This window comes from Dromiciops gliroides, chromosome 4 (assembly GCF_019393635.1).
Source record: "Dromiciops gliroides isolate mDroGli1 chromosome 4, mDroGli1.pri, whole genome shotgun sequence".
Lineage (NCBI taxonomy): Eukaryota > Metazoa > Chordata > Mammalia > Microbiotheria > Microbiotheriidae > Dromiciops > Dromiciops gliroides.
The window spans coordinates 356,925,397-356,947,586 of NC_057864.1; the positions used below are offsets into that span (position 1 = coordinate 356,925,397).

Below are 22,190 nucleotides of genomic sequence, written 5' to 3' on the forward strand. Positions count from 1 at the left end.
CTCTTGGCTTTCTTCTTCCCAAGACTCTCTTTTACTCTCCATGCTGGATATGCAATTGTTGAGGCCTGTAAGCCTGTGACTAGCGGGCAAGTCAGGGAGACATATGGTCGAAACTTTATTAATATGTGATATAAATTCATAATAAATGCTTACTGCCAAAACTGGTGCAATAGCCATTATTTTATAAGTAGCAATATTTTAGAAAACCTAGTCTAGTCCCCCCAGTAATTTAACCAACACAGAGTGTAGTATGGATTGCAAAATTGAGTGCAGATTTGTGAGGACTTCTTTTTTCATTTCTTTTTACATAGGCAGACAATGGTTTGGTGGGGAGAGACGGAAATGATAAGTTCTTACTAGAAATTTATCCTTTTTTTGATATGGTTTGGGAAGATTGCATTCTCTCTAATATGAAGAAAGGATGGTAATATCTCATTATCTCATAGGGAAGATGAAGTAGATTGATGGCAGCAGATATCTGGGCCCTCTGATTAAAGGCACTGTAGAAATATATTATTCCTAATACCATACATGATGATCCCAACCAAACAACCAACCCACCAACACTCTATTGCCTAAAATTGTGTCTAGCTTAAATATTGACCTTTATAATTAACTGGTCACCAAATGTTACATGACAGAGACCTATTAATACTAGGCAAATAGAAAAATATAGCTTCTGGGAAGTTGATATAATTTTTCTTTATGAAGCTTTGGAAAGTATATGAATACTTGGTCCTTGACGGCAAGACCAGTGTTGTGTTTTGCCTTTGTATCCAGTGTTTGATATGTATCAGCAGGAATGTTGTGAAGCTCAAAGAGATAACGAAAGTAAAACATTTTATAAAGTTGATAGTACTATATAAATGTCAGGTATCATTAATATTAATCAATAATTAATTATTATTATTATTATGAGGCCTGTGACTAGGCATCAAGTCTGGTGATAATGCCATTCCCCAAGGCTTCTGGGGCTTTCCTGCTGAGCTCAAGCCAAGTATGCTGGTAAATTTTTAATTTGGGGGGATGTATGCACACACACACACATATACACTTCTAAATTTAATCCGCATTATTAACATTTTAGTCTAGATAATCAACAAAACAATATCATGATTTGTTGTAGTTGCAGATTTCTGAAGTATAAATGTTCACACCATAAATTTAGCAATGGCTCACAATTAGAGCACTCTCCAGCTGACCCCTGCATATTAGAGATTCTGTTATTCTTTTAAAAAGGGGTGGGGAATGGGGTTGTTTTGTGAATAGCCTTTTTGTTTTCTATGGTTCAGGAGATGATTAAAAAAATTGGTAAAATCATGCTCAAGAAAATGCTTTCAAAAATGTGAAATGGAAGAAGAGGAAATTTAAATGAGAGTGGTGTCTGGGAAAGTGACATTGTGGGACACCTTCAAAGGCAATTTTGAAAAGATGTAAATATGGAGAGTAAAAATGTGTTATCTGTCATAGTTAGTCTTAGAAAATTATCCTCTAGGGCAAGGGCCACATCATATTTACCTTTTCCCCAGCGCCTAGCATATTGTGGGCGCTCAATAAATATTAATCAACAAAGTCAGGAAATATTGGCAAAAAATAAATGTGGACTCCACAAGGAATCAATAATTTTTATCCTTTAACATTTATTGAGGGTCAACAACATGCTTTCCATATTCTGTTATTCCATATCCCATCTCAACACAAGGAACAACATTGATGTTATTTACAATATCAGAGGGAAATTTGATTTACATGTTTTACAGAAAGACTAATAATGGTAATTATTTAAACTACTACATAATAACATTATGCAAAAATTTTAAATACATTTTGTACCTTTAAATACCTTTATATTTACTTTATTATTTCAAACATTAACTTTGGCCATTTAATCTTTTAAAATTTCACTTTGATACACAAATACACAACATTCATTATTCATTACTAGGGAAGAATTTTTGACAACCATTTTAGCATCCACTTGAAAAGGGGCAATGCATTCTACTGCAGCACACATTGGGAATTCCAGTCTAGTGTGTATGCAGGAGAATGTTACAGGGTGTCAAAGGAAAGTAACAGCTATACATGGCATGTCACAACATTGGGATTTCATGAACGGTTCATGATGACTTGATACAAGTACCGTAGCTCACAATGCCACATCACATAAGGAGAAAAGGAAAACCTTGTGTTTAAGTATTTTACTAAAAGGGCACTAAGAGACTTTATATTAAGCAAGTTTTAAAGTCCATTTAAAATTTAAAAAGCACTATTTTGTATATTAATATAATTTCAGGGCAGAAAAACTTAAGCTGAGTATAATAAATGACAGATCTGGACTCCCTTCTTTTTTTCTAATGTGTGGTATTAGACTAGACTCAGAAAAGTTTGAGTTCAAGTCCTTCCTTTAACAATTACTAGTTGTATGTGTGTGTGTGTGTGTGTGTGTGTGTGTGCGTGTGTGTGTGTGTGTGTGTGTGTGTGTATGTGTGTGTGTTCAAAGGCAAGTCATTCAACCACTTTGTGGCTCAGGCAACACCCCAGGATTTATCTACTGTTTCAAAAATCTCCCTATACATGAATACTTTCTTTATTATGGAGACTTCTGATGAATCTGTTATTGACAATCTAATTGACCAAAATAATATAGCTTTGTCTTTGTTTTTCTTTTAGTCTGGAAGTTTTCCTTTTTGTTCTATGTATATGTGTTTATAAATTCACCATAACAGATCCCTAAACAGCCAAACCAATAAGTACAATCCACTTTTCTTAAACTATTGCACCTATATTAACAGAAAATCTTAATTGTTAAGCTAGATGAAGATACACTGTAGCTATTGCTTTTGTCACTTTTCAAGTCATTTGAATAATCTAAATCTAATTGTCTTTCACTAGAAATTTACATGTAGTAGGTGTTAACAAGTGTTTGGTGAATTAACTGAATCAATAGAGAAAACACAAGTTATGGTACTACCCCCTTTCTTTTGTATTCATTTTTAGTAATCACTGAATGTTAGAATTGGGAGAAATCTTCAATGTTATCTAGATTCCTGTCCAGTTTGCAAATGAAGAGATCGGGGTCCTGGTCTGCTTTGTCTATAGATAGTGGCATTAATCAAATTAAATCAGTTTAATTTTCAGTATTTTTTCAAAATGAGAATTTGGAGGGGGAGCAGCGAAAAGGTTGTCAATTACCTCAATCATTTTCCACAACAAGTATCTCAATTTCATATATAAATAATTTCATCATAACTATATAATCCTTTCCTCTCAGTATTTTTGCTTTGCTAAGGACTTAGGGAAATGACAATGTGATGAGTCTGGATTTACTATCTTTGAAAATGGGCAGCTAGGTGTTGCAGTATATGGGCCTGGAGTCAGGAAGACCTGAATTCAAATTCAGCTTTAGACCCTTACTAGCTATATGATCCTGGACAAATATCTTAACCCTGTTTGCCTCTGTTTCCTTATCTGTAAAATTACCTGGAGAAGGAAGTAGCAAATCACTTTTTTTTCGTTGCCAAGAAAACCCCAAATAGGGTCACAGAGTCAGAAACAACTAAAAATGACTAAAGAACAACATCCTTGATGACAAATTAATATTCAAATGTCAAAGGTTTATTAAATGGCAGTGGTTCCTTTTAATTACAATGTAATTTGACAGAGCAATAAGTGGGGAAGTTAAGATCTGTTATGCTTCTTCCTTCCTCCAACACTTTATCCCTATGTAGAGTGAAAGATTACTTTAAGTAGCATGTATATTTCTGGTTGAGGGAGGGCAGAAAATGACAATGATTGATCATGAGAAAAAATATCAAGAGAAGGAAGAAAAATTATTTTAATGTGAATGAAAATGTTTTAATTTGCAAATTCAATTCCTTTGCAATTTTAGGTTTGTTCCAAGGGGAAAAAATGGAGGTATAATACTTAATGCCTGCTAATGACACTGGATCTACCCATATGGTTAGACATCCCTGAAAGGCTGATATCCTAGGGGAGAAAGAAGAGAGAGTTCAGTGGATCAAGAGCATAAGAATAAGTTGCTGAACCCTAATCTATCCAAGTCACTGGTTAGGAAAACTGCCACCTTTAGATTAATGTTTTGTATGCCCAGGCATAGATAAAATACACTCCGTTTAGAGAAACCTCTGCTGATAGTTATTTCAAAATAGGGGATAGGGAGAAATTAAGAAGAATTACACATGGAAATATGTTTCTTCTCAAAAGATGGGGAGGGAGAAATGTACAAGCGGGGAAGATATATAAATAAATGTGGTAAATCCAAGGCTACGTGATTAATTGAGCTTTGTGAAATGTAACACATTTATAATAAGATGTATTTAAGGATAATAGTCTAGCTCTGCAGTACAGTATAAAAATGATATTTTTAAAAATGTATAATATAATATTATTTAGTGAAACTCTGATGTGAGGGAACAAATAATTATTTCAATAGCCATGTGCATCCATTCTGTTCACCTATTCTCTTTAGATGACATTTATTTATTTGAGAAAAGCTAATTCATTTTCTGCCTAAGTATGTAAAAACATTTGATGGGTGGTGAAAGAAAATTATAGAACATTTCTAATTTAAATGTGGTATAAAGTAAAAGTAGGAAAAAGCACAGAAAAGCTTATTTCAAAATTCACTTTGCCATACTGACTGTGGGACGTTATACAAATCATTTAACCTTGCTATGTTTTTATCTCTTTATTTGTAAAAGTGGGCTAACATAAGTTTTTTGAGGGCAGGGGTTATTTTGTTTTATGTTTTGGATCCCCCTAATACAGTCCTCAGTGCACAGCAGGTACTTATTAAGTGCTTGCATACTCTATGGATTTATTCTAAAAAAAAGTCAATGGATGCTGTGCTTTTTTTTTAATTTAAAAAATATGATTTGTAGTGGGAGAAAATGAAAGTATTTCATGTTAAAGAGTGTAATAACAGAAGTAGTCCTTGAATCAGAAAACTAGAATTTGAGTGTTGATTTTGTCGCCTCACATTGGATGAGTCTAGTAAAAGTAATCAAAGGCCAGAGGAAAAATTTGAACCCAAGACATCTTGACTCCAGTCGTCACACTGTTTCACATATGTATATATGATACAGACCCAAATTATCTCTTAACAGTAATGTAGCCCAACTCCCTCATTTCAAAAATGAGAAAACTGAATCCTGGAGAGGGTAAATAATTAGCGCAAGATCACACAAGGAAATAAGTAGAGTCAGAATTCAAACCCAAGTACTCCAGCGCCAATCTATCATTCTTTTTACTACACTAGCTGAAATTATGTCCAAAATCCATGAAGTAAATATGTTGTTACTAGCAATATTCAGTACAACATTTCTCTATCTGGTTATAGAAAGAACAGTCTTAAAATAGCATCTTAAAAGTACAGATTATATTGCTATGATACTATGCATGATACACCATTGTATAGTGTCCCAGCAAACAAATTTAATTATTTCATGATGACCATGTATGTGTTTTCAATTAAATCTCTTCTTGATCAAGAAGGGCAGCTAGGTTGTATAGTAGATAAAGTGGCAGGCCTGAAGTCAGAAAGACCCAAGTTCAAATTTGTCCTCAGACACTAACTAGCTGTATGATCCTGAGCAAGTCACTTAACCCTACTTGCCTTCATTTCCTTATTTGTAAAATGAGCTGGAGAAGGAAATGACAAACCACACCAGTATCTTTGCCAAGAAAACTCCAAATTGGGTCACAAAGAGTCGGACATGACTAAAACGACTGAACTACAATGATAGACAATTAGCAATATTTATTCTTCCCCCCATTACAAGTGGAGAAAGTATGTCATACCAGCCTTTCCCACACATTATAAGATAAAACATTCTCTTATGTAGGTTTTTTTTTCCTTACTTCTCTGACAATTTCTCTTTATTTTAATAGGAATAGAATATGAGGCATTTTTTTTTCCTGCCTGAAAATTCAAATGGATTACTATGAAGAAAATATAACAAACATAAACTTTAATGAAAGTTTAAGGCTTCTGATTCCATATAGTCATCTGGTATTACAAAACGTATTTATCAAGGATCAAATGACATAATGCATGGAAAGGGTTCCACCAACCTGAAATCACTATGTAAATGTATTGTTATTAAAATTGTCATCAAAATAGATTTATGAAATTACTTTAAAAATAAACCTCTATATGGTATATAGTGGAAGGATTATGAGGTTTAGAATATGCATAGATGGTAATCTTTTTGAAATAGTGGATTTGGAAGGAGAGTACCTGGATTCATGACCCAAATTTGTTAAAAAAATAATCACATGTTCTTGGACAAAGTAATACCTTAGTGGACTTTAATTCCTCATTTGCACGATGGGGTAGTGATTATTCTGCTTTTCTCACAGAATGGTATAAAGGAAGTTGAAAGTAAATAATGTATGTAAATAATTCATAAATACTATTTAAATATATATGTAAACATTTATATATTAGAGATATTAGGGTACTACCTTTCATTATAGAAGGAACTTTAAAAGCCATATAGCTCACCTCCTTCATTTTGCAATGAGGAACTGAGACCCACTGAGGTTCAGTGCTTTCCCTAAGATGAAACAGGCAGTAAATTACCTAGGTAGGATTTGAATGTAGATCTCCTTAATCCCATTCAGATTCAGTGATCTTTCCAGAGTACCTCTTTTATTAATTATTTTTACTGTTGACTCCAAATTGTACTTTCAACAGAATCAGTATTCTCCATCAAGGAAATAAGGAATAATTAACAACAGGGAAACTATCAGAATATAAAATTATAAATATTCCTTGCTTGTAAATGCTCTTGTATTTTTATATGACTATAAATAATAACAATAATAATAATTGTTAGAATTTATGTAGTGCTTTAAGGTTTTCAAAGTGCTTTATAGATATTATGTTTTTTACCTTTTTTGGAAATTATTTAGTTTCCAACTAATTTTCATTTTATCTTTCCATGGGTCTTTATTATGTGCGATTTTTATTGCATCATGATCTGAAAATGATGCATTTACTATTTCTGCCTTTCTACATTTGATTGTGAGGTTTTTGTGTCCTAATACATAATCAGTTTTTGTGTATTGCCATGTACCATTGAGAAAAATGTATATTCCTTTCTATCCCCATTCAGTTTTCTCCAGAGGTCTATCATATCTAACTTTTCTAAAATTATATTAACCTCTTTAACTTCTTTCTTATTTATTTTGTGGTTAGATTTATCTAGTTCTGAGAGGGGAAGGTTAAGATCCACAACTAGTATAATTCTACTATTTCCTCTTGTAACTCATTTAACTTCTCTAAGAATTTGGATGCTATACCACTTGGTGAATATGTTTAGTATTGTTATTATTACAGTGCCTATGGTACCTTTTAGAGTGATGAGGTTTCCTTCCTTATCTCTATTCATTAGATCTATTTTTGCTTTGTCTGAGATAAGGATTGCTTCATCTGAAGCATAATATATTCTGCTCCAATCCTTTACTTATCTCTTTTGATCTTCACAACAACCATGAGAAGATGCTATTCTTATGCTCATTTTTATAATGAGGAAACTGAGGCAAAAAAGAGGGTAAGTGACTTGCCCAGGATAATACAGCTAGTGAATGCTTGAGGAAGAATTTGAAATCAGGTCTTCCTGTCTCCAACCTGCTCAATTATCTCTCCATATACTGTGTTTACAAAAATACTTTTCCATTGTCATCTGATAAAATAATTAATTACATTTTATAATAAAGAAAGCATGTCACTCAGCAAAGACAAGACTTGATAAGGAGAATTATTATGAATTCATGTCTAACAAGAAGGAATGTGTTTTTAATGTTTTGTTTTTAATTATCAACATAGTCAAAGACTTTTTTTCACATAAATAGAAAAAAATTCCATTCAAATTCTTAGATGCTAGATGGTGCAAAGAGACCAAGGATCTTTAACTATTCCACTTATTTTGAAATTTTTCTTCAGGGTGTTAAGATTGTAGATAGAAAAACAAATGTATATTTTCTACATGCTATGATAGAAAGATCCCCACACTTAGACAAGGGGAATGTAGCTTCTGTTGTCCACTCTATCCCTAAATATTTGCATGCCACCAACTTAATTGTTGAATTGTGCATTTCAAATTATAGCAATGGTGTTGCATCCCTACTGTAGTCCTGGATACTTATGTGAACCTGGATAAATCATCTAACTCCCCTGAACCTTGATTTCCTCTCATGTAAAGTGAGAAAGTTAGGTAAGATCTGTGGTTCCCAATATTTTGTGTTCTGAGAACTTTTCAACAACAACAACAAACACCAAATAACAAAAACAACAAAATGTGTCTGAACGTCCACTGCTCATAATATTCATTTTTTTTTTTTACTATTTAAGCAGTATTAAATAATTTTTAGCACAAATCCCTTGGACCATCTTTGTTACTGCCCAAAGGTTTCCCACTAAACAGGGACCACTGTACTATAGATTTCTAAAGTCCCTTACAACTCTAAATCATATAACTTCAGGAAAATTCTTTAATTTCTCTGAATCTCAGCTTTTGTTTTCCATGAAATTTAGCGGATAGATTTTATGTGTAAAAGTCCTTTCTACTTTTTAGTTCTTGGCTTTATATTTTAATTACAAATTCAATTTAAAGAAGACATTTTTTAGTTCAATCCTGACAAAATTGGTGACAATACTTTCTCTGGTAAGTGAGGCTAAATGTAGTGGCTCAGTCATACAAGAATAGTGTCAGCAGCACTAAAATTAAAAATGAGTCGAAATATGTGGTAAATACTAAGAATAAACAATAAGGCCTCCTTAAGAAGAAAGATCTGAGGATAGATTGGTCTACTACTTGGAGTGAATTGGGTGATAATAATGGATGATGGAGAATTGACAGAATTTGGGTGTGGGGAAAGGGGGAGAGAGACAGACAGAAAAATAGACATGGACAGAGACACAGGAATCAAAATGGTATATAGAAAATTGAAAATCAAGGTCAATAAGGAGATGGGAAGAGAACATATAGATTCTTTCAATAAGTTTAGGTCACAATGCCTGAATGAATTTCAAGAAGATAATGTGGTGTAGTATAGTACCAAATTTTGATTAGGAGTAACAGAATTTGGGTTTCAGAATCATCTCAAAATTTACTTTTGTGTGATCTTAGTCTGGCCCTTTAATATTTCTAAGGTTCAGATTTGCTATTCTTGCAATAAGGATGGTACTAACACCATTGATAGCACAAGGTATTTATAAAGATCAAATTAGGAATTGTTTTGTGTGTATACATATATATATATATATATCTTCATACATAAACAATTAATAACATACACATCAGTATTTTGAAATAACTTGCAGATAATGGTTTCTTTCTTTCTCTCTATTTTTTGTATTTGTATACCAAACATCTAGCATAGTTTTTTGGTACATAGTAGGTACTCAATAAATGTATATTGATTGATTAATTAATTGATCACTGAGCTATTAGGAGCAAGGTATAATAGAATAAGGTATTAAAACTGAAGTCAGAGATTCTAGGTTGAGATCCCAGCTCTGTCTCTTCATTTAGAAAACAAGAGGGTTAAAATAGATAGATGGACACAAAAGTCTTTTTAAATTCTAAATCAATGAACCAATGATCCTACCAATCTAAGAATACATGCTAGATTAACAGCATGTTCTTTTTATGACAATGTCTAGTATAGAAGATAGGAAAATAACAAGAATGTTTGCCTGGATTTCAACAAGACATTTGATAGGATGTCTCTCGGGCAGCTAGGTGGTGCAGTGGGTAGAGTTCTGGGCCTGAAGTCAAAGAGACTCATCTTCCTGAGTTCAAGTCTGGCCTCAGCCACTTACTAGTTATGTGACCCTGGGAAAGTTGTTTAATCTCGTTTGCCTCAGTTCCGCATCTGTAAAATTATCTAGAGAAGAGAATGGCAACCATTCCAGTATCTCTGCTGAGAAAACCCCAAATGGGGTCACAAAGATTTGAATACAACTGAATCACCTGAGCAACAACAACAACAACTCTATATGTACTTGGGTATAAGACAGAGAGAAGTAGACTGAATGGTAATATAGTTAGGTGGTTATAGAACTGATTAAACGATTGTCCCCAAAGATGTGATTGATGTGGGGAGTTGCAAAATGGGGGAATCTGGGGGGAAGTGTTGCAAAATTCTGTCCCCCACTTTCTTGACCATGTTTTGTTCACTATTTCTATTATCAAAGACCTAGATAAAGACATAGGACCCATGTTTTTCTTTCTTCCTTCCTTCCTTCCTTCCTACCTTCCTTTCCTTCCTTCCTTTCTTTCTTTTTGTGTGTGGGGCAATGAGGGTTAAGTGACTTGCCCAGGGTCACACAGCTAGTAAGGGTCAAGTGTCTGAGGCTGGATTTGAACTCGGGTCCTCCTGAATCCAGGGCCAGTGCTTTATCCACGGTGTCACCTAGCTGCTCTGACCCATAATGAACAGCACAAATAGAGTGATTTCTCACATACATGTTGGGTAACAGAACTGCAACATGAGAGTCAGCATGTAATAGTGAATAGATTGAGTCCAAAGTCATGATCTGAATTGAAATTCTTCCTCTGAAAAATATTAGATGTGACACTGAGTGAGTCAGTGAACATTTCAGTGGCCCAGGCAAATCCCTACAACCATATGTCAATGAGTAGGGTTTCCTGAGCATAGGTCTAAACTAAAAATATAAATAATTAAAAATAAAAGATCTATTATTTACCAGATCTAATAAGATAAAATTTCAGAGATTTATTCAAACTCTCAAATCTTTGTGTGTTTTAAAATCAGCATTATAAGTTCAGGATAGAGGAGATATGCCTAATAATACACTTCATATTCAAAACCTCATGAGATTTTAGTGAGCTTGCAAGCTCAAATATGTTGATACAGTGTAAAATGTCAATCAAAAAGCTAACGTAAAACTTGGCTACATTAATTGACACATAATATTCAGAACTAGAAATATTTTAGTCCCATGATTCCATGGTCAGACCACATCTGGAGTGTTATATTCAGTTCTAGGCCCTGTATTTTAAACACATTGGCAAGGTAGAAATATACTGGAAGAACTCAGTATGAGCCAGTGCCCTAAAACCCATGGAGTATGAGGGGGTATTTAATCTGGAAAGAACACTTGGGCACCAGAACCATGGGAGAAGTCAATAAGTTAATAAATATTTATTATACACTCTCTAAGTGCCAGGTACTATACTGAGTGTTGAGAATATAAAAACAAAAAGAAAGATAAAACAAAAGACAGTCCCTGAACATAGTACCTGACTCAAGTATTTAAAGGTCAGTCATATAATAATACTTTATTCTGCTTGGCCCTAGTGGGAAGAATAAGGACCAATAGGTTGAACTTACAGAAGAAAAAAGAAGAATTGGGTTCCATGTCAGGGAAAATTTCCAAATTATTAGAACTTTCCTAAAGTAAATTGGGCTAACTTTGGAGATGTTGAATTTTCTGTTACTAGCGGCCTTCCATTGAGGCTGAATGGTCTAGTGGAGATTACTACTGATTGGGAAGGAATGAACTCAATGGCCTCTGAGATCTCATCCAACTCTGACATGCTAAAATTCTACGACTTGATGAATGAAAGCAGAGAACTCTAAAGAACTCTTCTATAATTGAAATGATAATGATGATGATGATATAACACTCTGATAAAAAGGTACAACATTACATAAAAGTGTCTTAGTTCTCAAACACAAAGTGGGTTTATTTTATGGAGATAACAGCATATACCTTTGAATCATAATTCCCTTTCTGGGAAAACAGGGAAGATATGTCTGTTAAGCCTCAACATGACTCAAGGCATTTTTCTTATCCTTAATTGTGGCTTTTGCCCTTTCTTTGAGGTTAAACCCATGTATGAGTTGTTGTTGCATAGACAAATCATGTTTAATAAAAGCAGGTAAAAACATGGCTATCACAATATAATCAGTCAAAGAGTCAGAAGGATAAATGGATTTATTATTGGTGATGTTGGACTGGCACGTAGAACAAAAACCTGACTGTGAGTCCCTTAAAATAGTTCTCTCATTCTTGGTAGCCTTATTTTTCTTGGGAAGTAATGAAGTGATAGATATAGTTTGCCTGTTCTCAACTTGTAGTGAAAGCTTGAGTTACATGAGTACAGACAAACCCAGATGGTAGGCTCACATTCTCTGTGGCACAGGGACGCAATCACTAATGGAGCAATAAATTTAAAGGTTATTGTCTTCTGCCTGTCTGAATCCAGTATTTTCCTCCTCGTGCAGTTGACTTTCTAAAGGAGATAATGTCAACGTGATTCATTTTTTTTTACCTTGCTCGGCTGCCTTGCTTGATTTTTCTTCCTTCTTTCCTGTGGTTGCTGCAAAACAAAGATAAGGCTCAACTAAGACTTCTTGTTGGAATGGAAACCCCTGGAGGCAGAAAGTGTCCATAGTGAATTCAGTGTTTACATAAGCCTCTAAAACAATTGCTTCTAAGATTTTTAAAGGCATCAAAAAATTGTCCCCAATCTATGATATAGAACAAATATTATAATTATTTTTTCTTTAGGAAAGTAGAGGAAAATGGGGGGCGGGCAGAAGGGTTTGGTGTCTTTCCCAGACTGATGATTCACTCAAGTCTGCTTCTCTAGTATTTTCCTTTTTTATTTTACAAACAAGCCAAATACCTCCAGCTTGACAGAACTGCAATTAATGTCTTACATTCTAGGCTATCTCTAAAGCTCTTTGGTGCCTTGAAAATGTCAGGTGTGTAGTTCTTCAAATTCAATCTAGACATAACCTAATTAGTTGCATGGACAGCATAGTTGAGTTTGAGATTTAGATTATGATTTTATTCCACTTTAATGGTAGATGGATGAAGTCATTCTGAAGCAACCAAAAGAGAAACTCAGGATGAATTTCACCTGACTGAAGTACACTATGCTTGTTGAAATGTAAATTGGAGGCCTTTATTTGAATTTTGACTATTTGAACATTAAAACGGTAATGAAATTATTCATCAAAAGAAATTTCATCCTAGAAAGTAAACCAGTAATTGTTTATTCCCTGCAATATGAAAAATAGATGTAAAATTTGGCACAGTGCACATAGTACCCAAGTCACAAAGAATAAAGTCCTTTTCATAACCATAGCTCAGTGTTTCCCAACATATTCTGTTAACTTGAATTCATCAATCAATCAATAATCTTTGTTAAGTGCCTATCATATGCTAGGCAGTGTGCAGTATACCAGTGATAAAAAGACAAAACTGGTCAGTCCCCTCTCCCAGATAAAGAATGCAATATCTTTGAAAATGGGACTGTCTGCCTTCTCTCTTTTATCTCCTGTCCCTAGTACAGTGCCTGGAACAGAAAAAGCAATTCATAGATTTTGGTTGAATGAATGAGCCTGAAAATGTTTGCTTGAAAACATAGAAACCTTCACAGAGAGTATATACTTGGAGCAAAAGACTGATTTTTCTGAAATTATATAACAAGGTTGTAGCAAATGCTCTAAGTAATATCACACTGCTAGGCTAGTTATTGCTTCCTCATGGCACCAGTTAAGACTGAGTCAAGGAGTTCTGCTTTATTTGGGTGTAATCTGAAGATAGTAAGTATTCCTAATACACCGTGATAAGGGCATCTGAGACCCTGTGTCACATATAAAACACACCTGGGTGGTTGTTTTCACTACTGGACCATACTAGGATGATCTCAACTAATTGTACAAAATTAGAAACCTAAGCTTTCTCTTGTGTGGAGCTATAATCCTGATTTGGTTTTCCTGACTTTCTTGATGGAACTTTGGTTCTTTTTAATCTGTATGTGGTTAATACTAGACAGATACAAAGGGAAGAGAGTGATCAAGGTTCCATTCACTTGGATATTGCCAAGGCCCTTTAGGTACCATGTTAAAGATCAGTATCTATATCTATATCTATACACATATACATATACATATATGTATATGTGTATACATGTGTGTGTATATATATATATATATATTTGAGAAAATTAGATTTCAAAAAAAGGAACCAATGCTTCTGATTACCTCAAAGTTTTATTGATTTTTTTTACAGTTTTTTTGGGGGGTGAAGCAATTGGGGTTAAGTGACTTGCTCAAGGTCACACAGCTAGTAAGTGTCAAATGTCTGAGGTTGGATTTGAACTCAGGTCCTCCTGACTCCAGGGCTGGTGCTCTATCCACTGTGCCACCTAGCTGCCCCAGTTTTATTGATATTTTTCTTCACTGTCTCTTCCCTATGATTCCCACCCCCAATAGAACATTCTCTTATGACACAAGTAGATGCAAACAAAATAAAACAACATATTGGCCATGCTTAAAAAGGTATGCTAGATTCTCTTTTGCCTACAGCCTTTGGATATCTTACATTCATACAGCATAATTTCTCAGATTAAATCTAAGAGAATTAAAGTAGTATTGAAACTGCTCATTGTGTGCAAAGCATTCATTCATTTTACAACTATTAATTGAGTGTGTAGTTTAAAGATCAATAGACTAGCAGTCAAATATCTAGAATGAAGTCTTAGCTTTGAAGGTCAATAGCCATGAAATGCGGAACAAATCACAATTTCTTTCAACTTCAGTTTTCTTAATTGTAAGTTAGGGATAATAATATTTTTAATTATTATCCAGTCATTTTCGGTTACGTCCAACTCTTCATGACACCATTTGGGGTTTTCTTGGCAAAGATATTGGAGTGGTTTGCCATTTCAATTTCTAGTTCATTTTACAGATAGGGAAACAGAAACAACAGGGTTAAGGGACTTCATCAAAGTCACACAGCTAGTAAGTATCTGAGGCCAGATTTGAACTCAAGAAGATAAGTCTTCCTCTGACTCTAGGCCAGGCACTTTATCCACTGAATAACCTAGCTACCCAAATAATATTTCTACTAGTTCCTAACAGAGTGGTTTTGAAATTCAAATAAGTTATTGTATGTAAACTAGGATATAGCTTAAGAGCTCTGTAAATGAAATTTTAAAAAATATTACTATGAGTAAGGGGCAACCTTGGATGATAAGAGGGAAACAATGACAAAAAAATTAAATAGCAAGTAAGAATTTTAAAAGGTGTCACATGAGTAATTACCAATCGAGAAATACAGAAAATAATAGTTATCAATTGTTATTGAGTTAAAAAGAAAATGAAGTCATATGGACTAGAGTGATCTGGTAAGAATTCAAGGAGGAAGAGCTACGTCTAGTAAAATAGAGAACTTAAAAATGTAAAGGTTGAGGATAAATGGATTTCAGATCACAAAAATAGAATGGTGGGGGGAAAGGTGGGAAATCACAAAGGCAATTCAGAAGAAAGCATGGAGATGTAGATAATTTATTAAAGATAAGGCTGGAAAAATTGTTTAGGGCAAGATTTCAGAGGATCCTAAGGGGAGTCAGTGGGATATATAAGTGATTTCATTGAATCAACAAAGAATTAGAAATATAACTTTTCCTTGGTATAGATCCTTTATGGCTAGTCATATTTAATTCCCAACTCATCTATATAGAGAAGATAACTGAACCTATGGGAGTTAATGAGATTGATGATGATGATGAAAGATCTTTAAGGTTTGAAAACAACTTTACATGTGCTATTTAATTTGATCATATCCTATCAGTATCATTTTGAAATATACTTTTTAGGAAGTAAAAAATCTACACAAAATGGAACAGTAATCATGTCAGATTTTAAAAGATGATTAATCGATTTTGTTGTATTATTTTTCCTTTTCTTTTTCTTTTGTGTGAAAAGTGTTTTGTAATTGTGTTCATATAGTTCCGGGTTTGCCTTTGCAGTAGTCTCCGAAGTATTTTATATTGTCTACAGTTATTTAAAATGGAATTTCTCTATCTCTTGCTCCTGGACTTTGTTGGTCATATATAGAAATGCTGATGATTAATGTGGGTTTATTTTATATCCTGCAACTTTGCTAAAGTTGTTAATTGTTTCAAGTATTTTTTAGTTGATTCTTTAGGATTCTCTAAGTATACCATCATATCTAGATTTGTTTCTTCTTTGCCTATTTTAATTCCTTCAATTTATTTTTCTTTTCTTATTGCTAAGGCTAACATTTGTAGTACAGTATTGAATAACATTTCCTTTTCTTAAAAAAAAGCTTTTTGAGGTCATCTCTCTGCCTAGACAATGTATAAAAAGGAGAGTAGAAATTCACTACCCTATGAAGCAGCCCACTTCCTTTTGTTCCAACTCTATTTCATTGGATTAAGGCTGAGGCCACTGGATTCATGGAGCACATCATGGATTATCAAAGAAAGGCAATATATACTAAAGAACCCCAACACAGTGGTATGAGCACTTTATTTCAAATGTACCTAAATTTTTTGAAGTATAATGTATAAATAGCATGCATTGACTTGCAACTGTAGTTTTGCAAAAGGGATACTGACCCTAAAAATTTTGGTAGTAACATGCTACCTACTGTCTACCCAGAGGGTTGCAGGGAAAATGAGACTTTAGAAGGCACAATATGGCACTTTGTGTGTTCAAGAGTATGTGTTTAACATTATATGGCACTCTGTAAAGAATAAGAGGGAAAAGATAAGTTGGTCATGGGCCAATGACCTAGCTCTTTCCAAGGTTAATTGCACATTTAGAGCACCTTGTTCAGTTCTGTTTGCAAGCAAATTGATACCAAGGCAGAAATATTGAGCATCCAGCAAAGGGAATAGTAGTTACAAAGACTGAGCATGCCCTCACTGAGAATATCATCCCTAATTACTCCTCCTCCTCCTACTACTACTACTTCCTCTTCTTCCCTTCCTTCTCCCCCTCTTCTTCTTCCCCTCCTTCTCCTCCTCCTCCTAGCATGGTTATCAGATTGGTACATGTAGGGCATGATACGAATATAATTTGACTAGATTTTAGTAAAACTTTAAGTAAGGTTGCTCATGCCATTTTGTGAATGCCATCATTTTAATTGGGTAAAGTATTGTAATCATTCAGAAATGAAAGCCAAAATATAAATTAGTTTCTTAGGAATATTACCAGGTCTCTGATTACATGTGGGTGAAGAAAGTGGGTATCTAACCGCAATTGCTTTATATGAACAAGGGAAAAGAAAAAAAAAGAAAGAAACCCTCTGATTCCAGCAAACTGAAGTGGAAAAATTAGGGAAGAAATGCTCATGTGTTTTAAGTATTATTTTATTTGCCCTCTGACTTTAGTATTTAGAACATTTTAATAGTTTAATTGATTACCTTCTTTACCTTCTTATTCTCGACCTGAGTGAGATATTTAGTTTCATCCCAAAAGTTAATTGCAGAAAAAACTTTATGAGTTTGTTAAATTTGTCCATCAAGTTGTAGTTGTATAAAATTAATCTCCATATAAAGAATAATGGGATAGCTAACCCTGCTTTAAGATGACAGTACAGCTTTCTAAACTTTTTTTTAAATGTTTTTTGCCTTTTGATTAGACTAATTAGGATTCTCACAAGAAAAGTTTGGTTAAATATATATTTGATAGGTTATTAGATACAATGGCATATAAACTGTATTTTAATTTCATTATTTTGGGATTACATGTTACTGATGTCATATTAGATATGTTTATTAAGAGGAAAAGAGCAGCCATGCATAAGTGGTACACATGAAACTTGGATTATTACATGAGTGTAGGATAGGTGGCTACTTCCATCCAAATGTACTCTCTTGTGGAACCTATGAATCATTTTCATGTCAAGACTTAAAGGGGGATCATCTAGTCTCAATTCCTCATTTTATAAATGAAAGGGGGCAGCTAGGTGGCTCAGTGGATAAAGCACTGGCCCTGGATTCAGGAGGACCTGAGTTCAAATCTGACTTCAGACATTTGATACTTACTAGCTGTGTGACCCTGGGCAAGTTACTTAACCCTTATTGCTCCAAAAAAAAAATGAAAGGACTGAAATTAAATAACTTGTCCAAGTTTACCTAGGTAGCAAGCATCACCAGTAGGACTTGAATCCAGGTTCTCTGACTCCAGAGCTTGCATTCTTTATGTTGGAACATATGGTATATCCAAAGAAGCAGGTCAGTTCTTAACTAGCTTCAAGTGGAAATATATTCTAATTAAATCCCACATTTAAGCTGTGAAGAAATTTCTATTAGTTTGGTGGGGATGCATCTGGTAAAACAAAACAGTACCAAGAGAAAATAGGGCATACATGTTTTATACCTCAATAGATGCCTTCTATTAGTGGAGTAGGATAAGAAAAATTTACTACCAAAGTAAAATAGAAACTTTTAGAAATTCTGGAAATCAATGGATAACTCCATGCGGACAACTATCCTCAGTCATCTTGGCAATTTGAGTACCTAAACTATGAAAGATGAGTATATTCTGAACCCCATTTGATCTGCCTGTCCCTGTTAGTTACAAGCTGGTGTCTCGCTTATCCTTCTTGGATAACTTCCTTGAGAAAGTAGTGTCTACACTAGCTTCTTCCAGTTCCTCTCCTCTCACTCACTTCAAAATTTCGGCAACCTAGCATCCAACCTCATAATGCAACTAACTTCTTTGGCTTCTTTCTAAACTCTACTCAAACCCTGCCTTCTGCAAGAGTTCTTTCTTGGTCAATTTTTCCTCCCTGCTTCCACTTCCCTCCGAACACACTGGTAGTGCTTGTCCTTCAGGATTGCCTTCCATTTATATCATATATATCTAATATATAAAATTATAGCACGTAGTCTCTTTCATTAGAATATAATCTCCTTCAAGGCAGGAACCATGTTTTCCCCTTTCTCTGTATACCCAATGCTGATAATACATAGTGCCTTGCACGTAGTAAATGCTTAATAAATACTTGGTGGCTGACTGACCAAAGTCAGTACACAGAGTTTCAGTACAAACAGAACTACACTCACTGCAGCATGTATTCTCCACATTCCACTTAAGTATTTATATAATGAACCAAGAAATATTTGGGGTGCTCCCATGTAGTGATGTATCAATTTAGGGATCTGACATGTCCCTTCTTGGATTAATATCCCAGATCTTGAACACTACTTCAAATCTGACCTGTGGTATTCATGTTTTACCTATATTCTCCCCTTGACTAATCTCCTGATCATTTTCCTATGTAACCTCCTATGCAACCATGCATCCCTAGATTAATGGGTCTGTGACTATTTATGTTAAGATAAAACATTTTACTGATTCCATAGGACAACCTGGCCCTCAGCTCTAGACTGTCCCTGATCCAGTTTGGCTTGCTTTCCCTTGATTTCCAATTTTGAAAATGGTTGAAGTAGACTTAAAAACAACAACAACAAACAAACTAACAAAAACCTGTTAGGCAGAAATAAATGAGCAAGGACTGCTGAAGACTTAAGGATTCTGCCATACATGGCACCAAACCAATTCTGAAAAGATGTCAAGTAAAATTAAAGTCCTATCTGAATGCATACAGCTTGTTAATACTGAATTGAAGAATTGGTCCACCTGATTGGCTTCTTCTCATTAAGCAATCTTTTAAGCTATGGTATAGACATTTGTAGGAACCAGTTGTCCCATGAGGACAGATATAAATGCTCTTGAGTTGTGCTTGTCTACATATGGCCTCTGCTTAGAAGTAGTTTGTTGAGGGTTTTTTTTTTGTTATTGTTGTTGTTTGTTTGTCTATTTGGTTTTTAAAATAGGGTATATTTACTTGTGAAATCTCAAGGGTGGGTGTAAATATATCAAATTATAAGTACAGAAAGACTTCCCTGCGGTATTCTATTTGGCAAATAGCATTGCTTTTGTTACCTATGATCAAAATGTACATGACTAAAAAAAAAAAAGAATAAGGAAACTCCCAAAGACAAAGTTAACCTGGCCAAGCAGGATTATATATATATAAAACTGGACAATCTGGACAAAGGTAATCAAATAGCATTTTGTTAGTTGCTATAATGTGGGTGAAAATCTCTCTCCTAGAAGTTTCTTAAATTAGCTAAAGTCAAAGGCTATATTACCAATCACCATTCTAACCTTTTAAAATTAATATAAATTCTTTATCATAAAAGTATTTTATTATCTTCTAGTTACATGTAGAGATAGTTTTTAACATTTGTTTTTATAAGATTTCCAGTTTCTAAGTTTTCTCCCTCTCTCCCCTCTCTCCCCTCCCTCCCCAGCACGCAAACAATCTGGTATAGGTTATATAAAAATTGATATAAATTATTTTAAAAAATTTTAAACCTTTATTTTCTGCATTGTAAGGTGTTGACTAAACAATTGATTAAATATGGTGGCAATTTTTAAAACTGTGATAATTCTTAGAAAACATACAGCATCAGTACTTGGGGAAGGAATATCAGGTCCTATTTTATAATTGTCTTTAATAAAAAAAAAATCAGGGGGCAGCTAGTTGGTACAGTGGATAAAGCACTGGCCCTGGATTCAGGAGGACCTGAGTTCAAATCCAGCCTGAGACACTTGATACTTACTAGCTCTGTGACTCTGGGTGAGTCACTTAACCCTCATTGCCCCACAAAAAAAGAAAGAAAGAAAAGAAATCAGTAGTTTATAGTGGGAGCAGGGGCTGAATGTATTTGGGACTGACTGAGGTTGTAAGTGTTCTGATACCAGGGTTTTATTCAGTAGTCCACGTCATGAAATAATTGAAGCGATATTGATTATACATTCCCTGCTGATAGTGTCCTGAGTAATTATACATGTTGGCAAAGCTCTGTAATTATGAATCACAGTTATGTGAATCCTGATATATGCTTGTATTCTTATATTGTAATTGTGTATGATATAGCCTTTTAGTAGATGACTAGAACAATAGTTTTAGTTGTTTAAGAGATTGAACTTCATTGGCATGAAACAAGGTGGTGAAAACCCTCTCCATAAACAATTCTTTAGGAAAACTGTGGAAAAATTGTTCTTATTGTTGTACAAATAATTATCCATCACATATTCAAAGATATTGACTAGTATGTGGATATTCTCTCAATTTAAACAATAGAAATTTAGATCTAGAAAGAAAATCAGAAAAGGAAAAAGACAAGCAGTAGGGGAAATATCATAGCCACATTCATTTATCTGAAAGGGGGTTTTCTTGTTTTTCTTGGGGCAATTTTTAAGAGGCTACTAAATGGTACAGTGATTAGCATACTGGACCTGGAGTACAAATTTGTGGACAAATCCATTTTCAGACACTTATTAGCTATGTACCCTGGGAAAGCTACTTAACCTCTATTTACCTCAGTATTTTTTCCATTTGTAAAATGGGGATAATAATAGCACCTACCTATCAGCATCCTTTTGTGAATCAAGTGAGATGATAATTGTAAAGTGCCCAGCACAATTTCTGGCATATGGTAAGCACTATGTAAATGTTAGCTATTATTGTTATTATTATCTTGGTTCAATAGAACAGAATTAAGTAGAGTTTGTAAAGAAATTAATTTAGGGTTTATGTTAGGAAAATTTTCCAAACATTTAGAACTAGCTACTAGTGAAAATGGATTGCCTCAAGCAAAGGTTGGATAATCATTTGCTGAAGATAATGTAGATGGCATTTTTGTTCATATATTGATTGGATTTAATGATGTCCAATGTCCTTTTCAACTCTGACATCTGTGACTCACTGATGCTGTACTGTCATCCAATCTTCTCACTTTATATATGAAGGAATTTAAATCCATCCAATTGAAATGATTGGTACAAGATCATATAGATAATTCAAGGCAAAACAGGTATAATATGTATCAGCTTTGGCAGCTTAGTCAAAAATACAAGTTCTTTAGTTAGTTCTATGTTCTTCATAGAGAGACAGAGGAGTTGGGTTCAAATCCCATCATTTGCTTTCTGTGTAAGCTTAGGAAAGTTACTTAATTGTGCCTCTGTTTCTACATCTATAAAATAACGAAATTGGGTTAGATGCTATCAGAGCTACAATCTATGCATTGTGACCCAAACAAATGAATCCATTTCAGACATTCATAATGGTTGATCTTAAATACAATATAGTGAATACAGTCCATGAACAATGTAAGGATGCTTTTAATAGTGTTCTGTTATATGTTCTTTACAAAGCTATGATCTCAGTACTGTGGGTCATAAGAAACACCCCAAAATTCATCTCAAATAGTTTGGTATGCAATATGCCTATCAGTTGCATCTCTTTAGGTAGGTTTATAAGAGTTGATACTGTCTCCAAAGTAAAGTGAAAG

At 34.2% G+C, this 22,190-nt stretch overlaps 1 protein-coding gene across 1 annotated transcript in view; it reads right to left on the reverse strand.

Annotated features, from left to right (window-relative positions):
- LOC122755124 (triadin-like) overlaps positions 1-22,190 on the reverse strand; it is a 326,758-nt gene that overhangs the window by 155,742 nt on the left and 148,826 nt on the right. Inside the window, exon 12 of the mRNA XM_044003480.1 lies at positions 12,330-12,377. Within this exon, the coding sequence (XP_043859415.1) occupies positions 12,330-12,377 (48 nt within the window). The remainder of the gene's footprint in view (positions 1-12,329; positions 12,378-22,190) is intronic.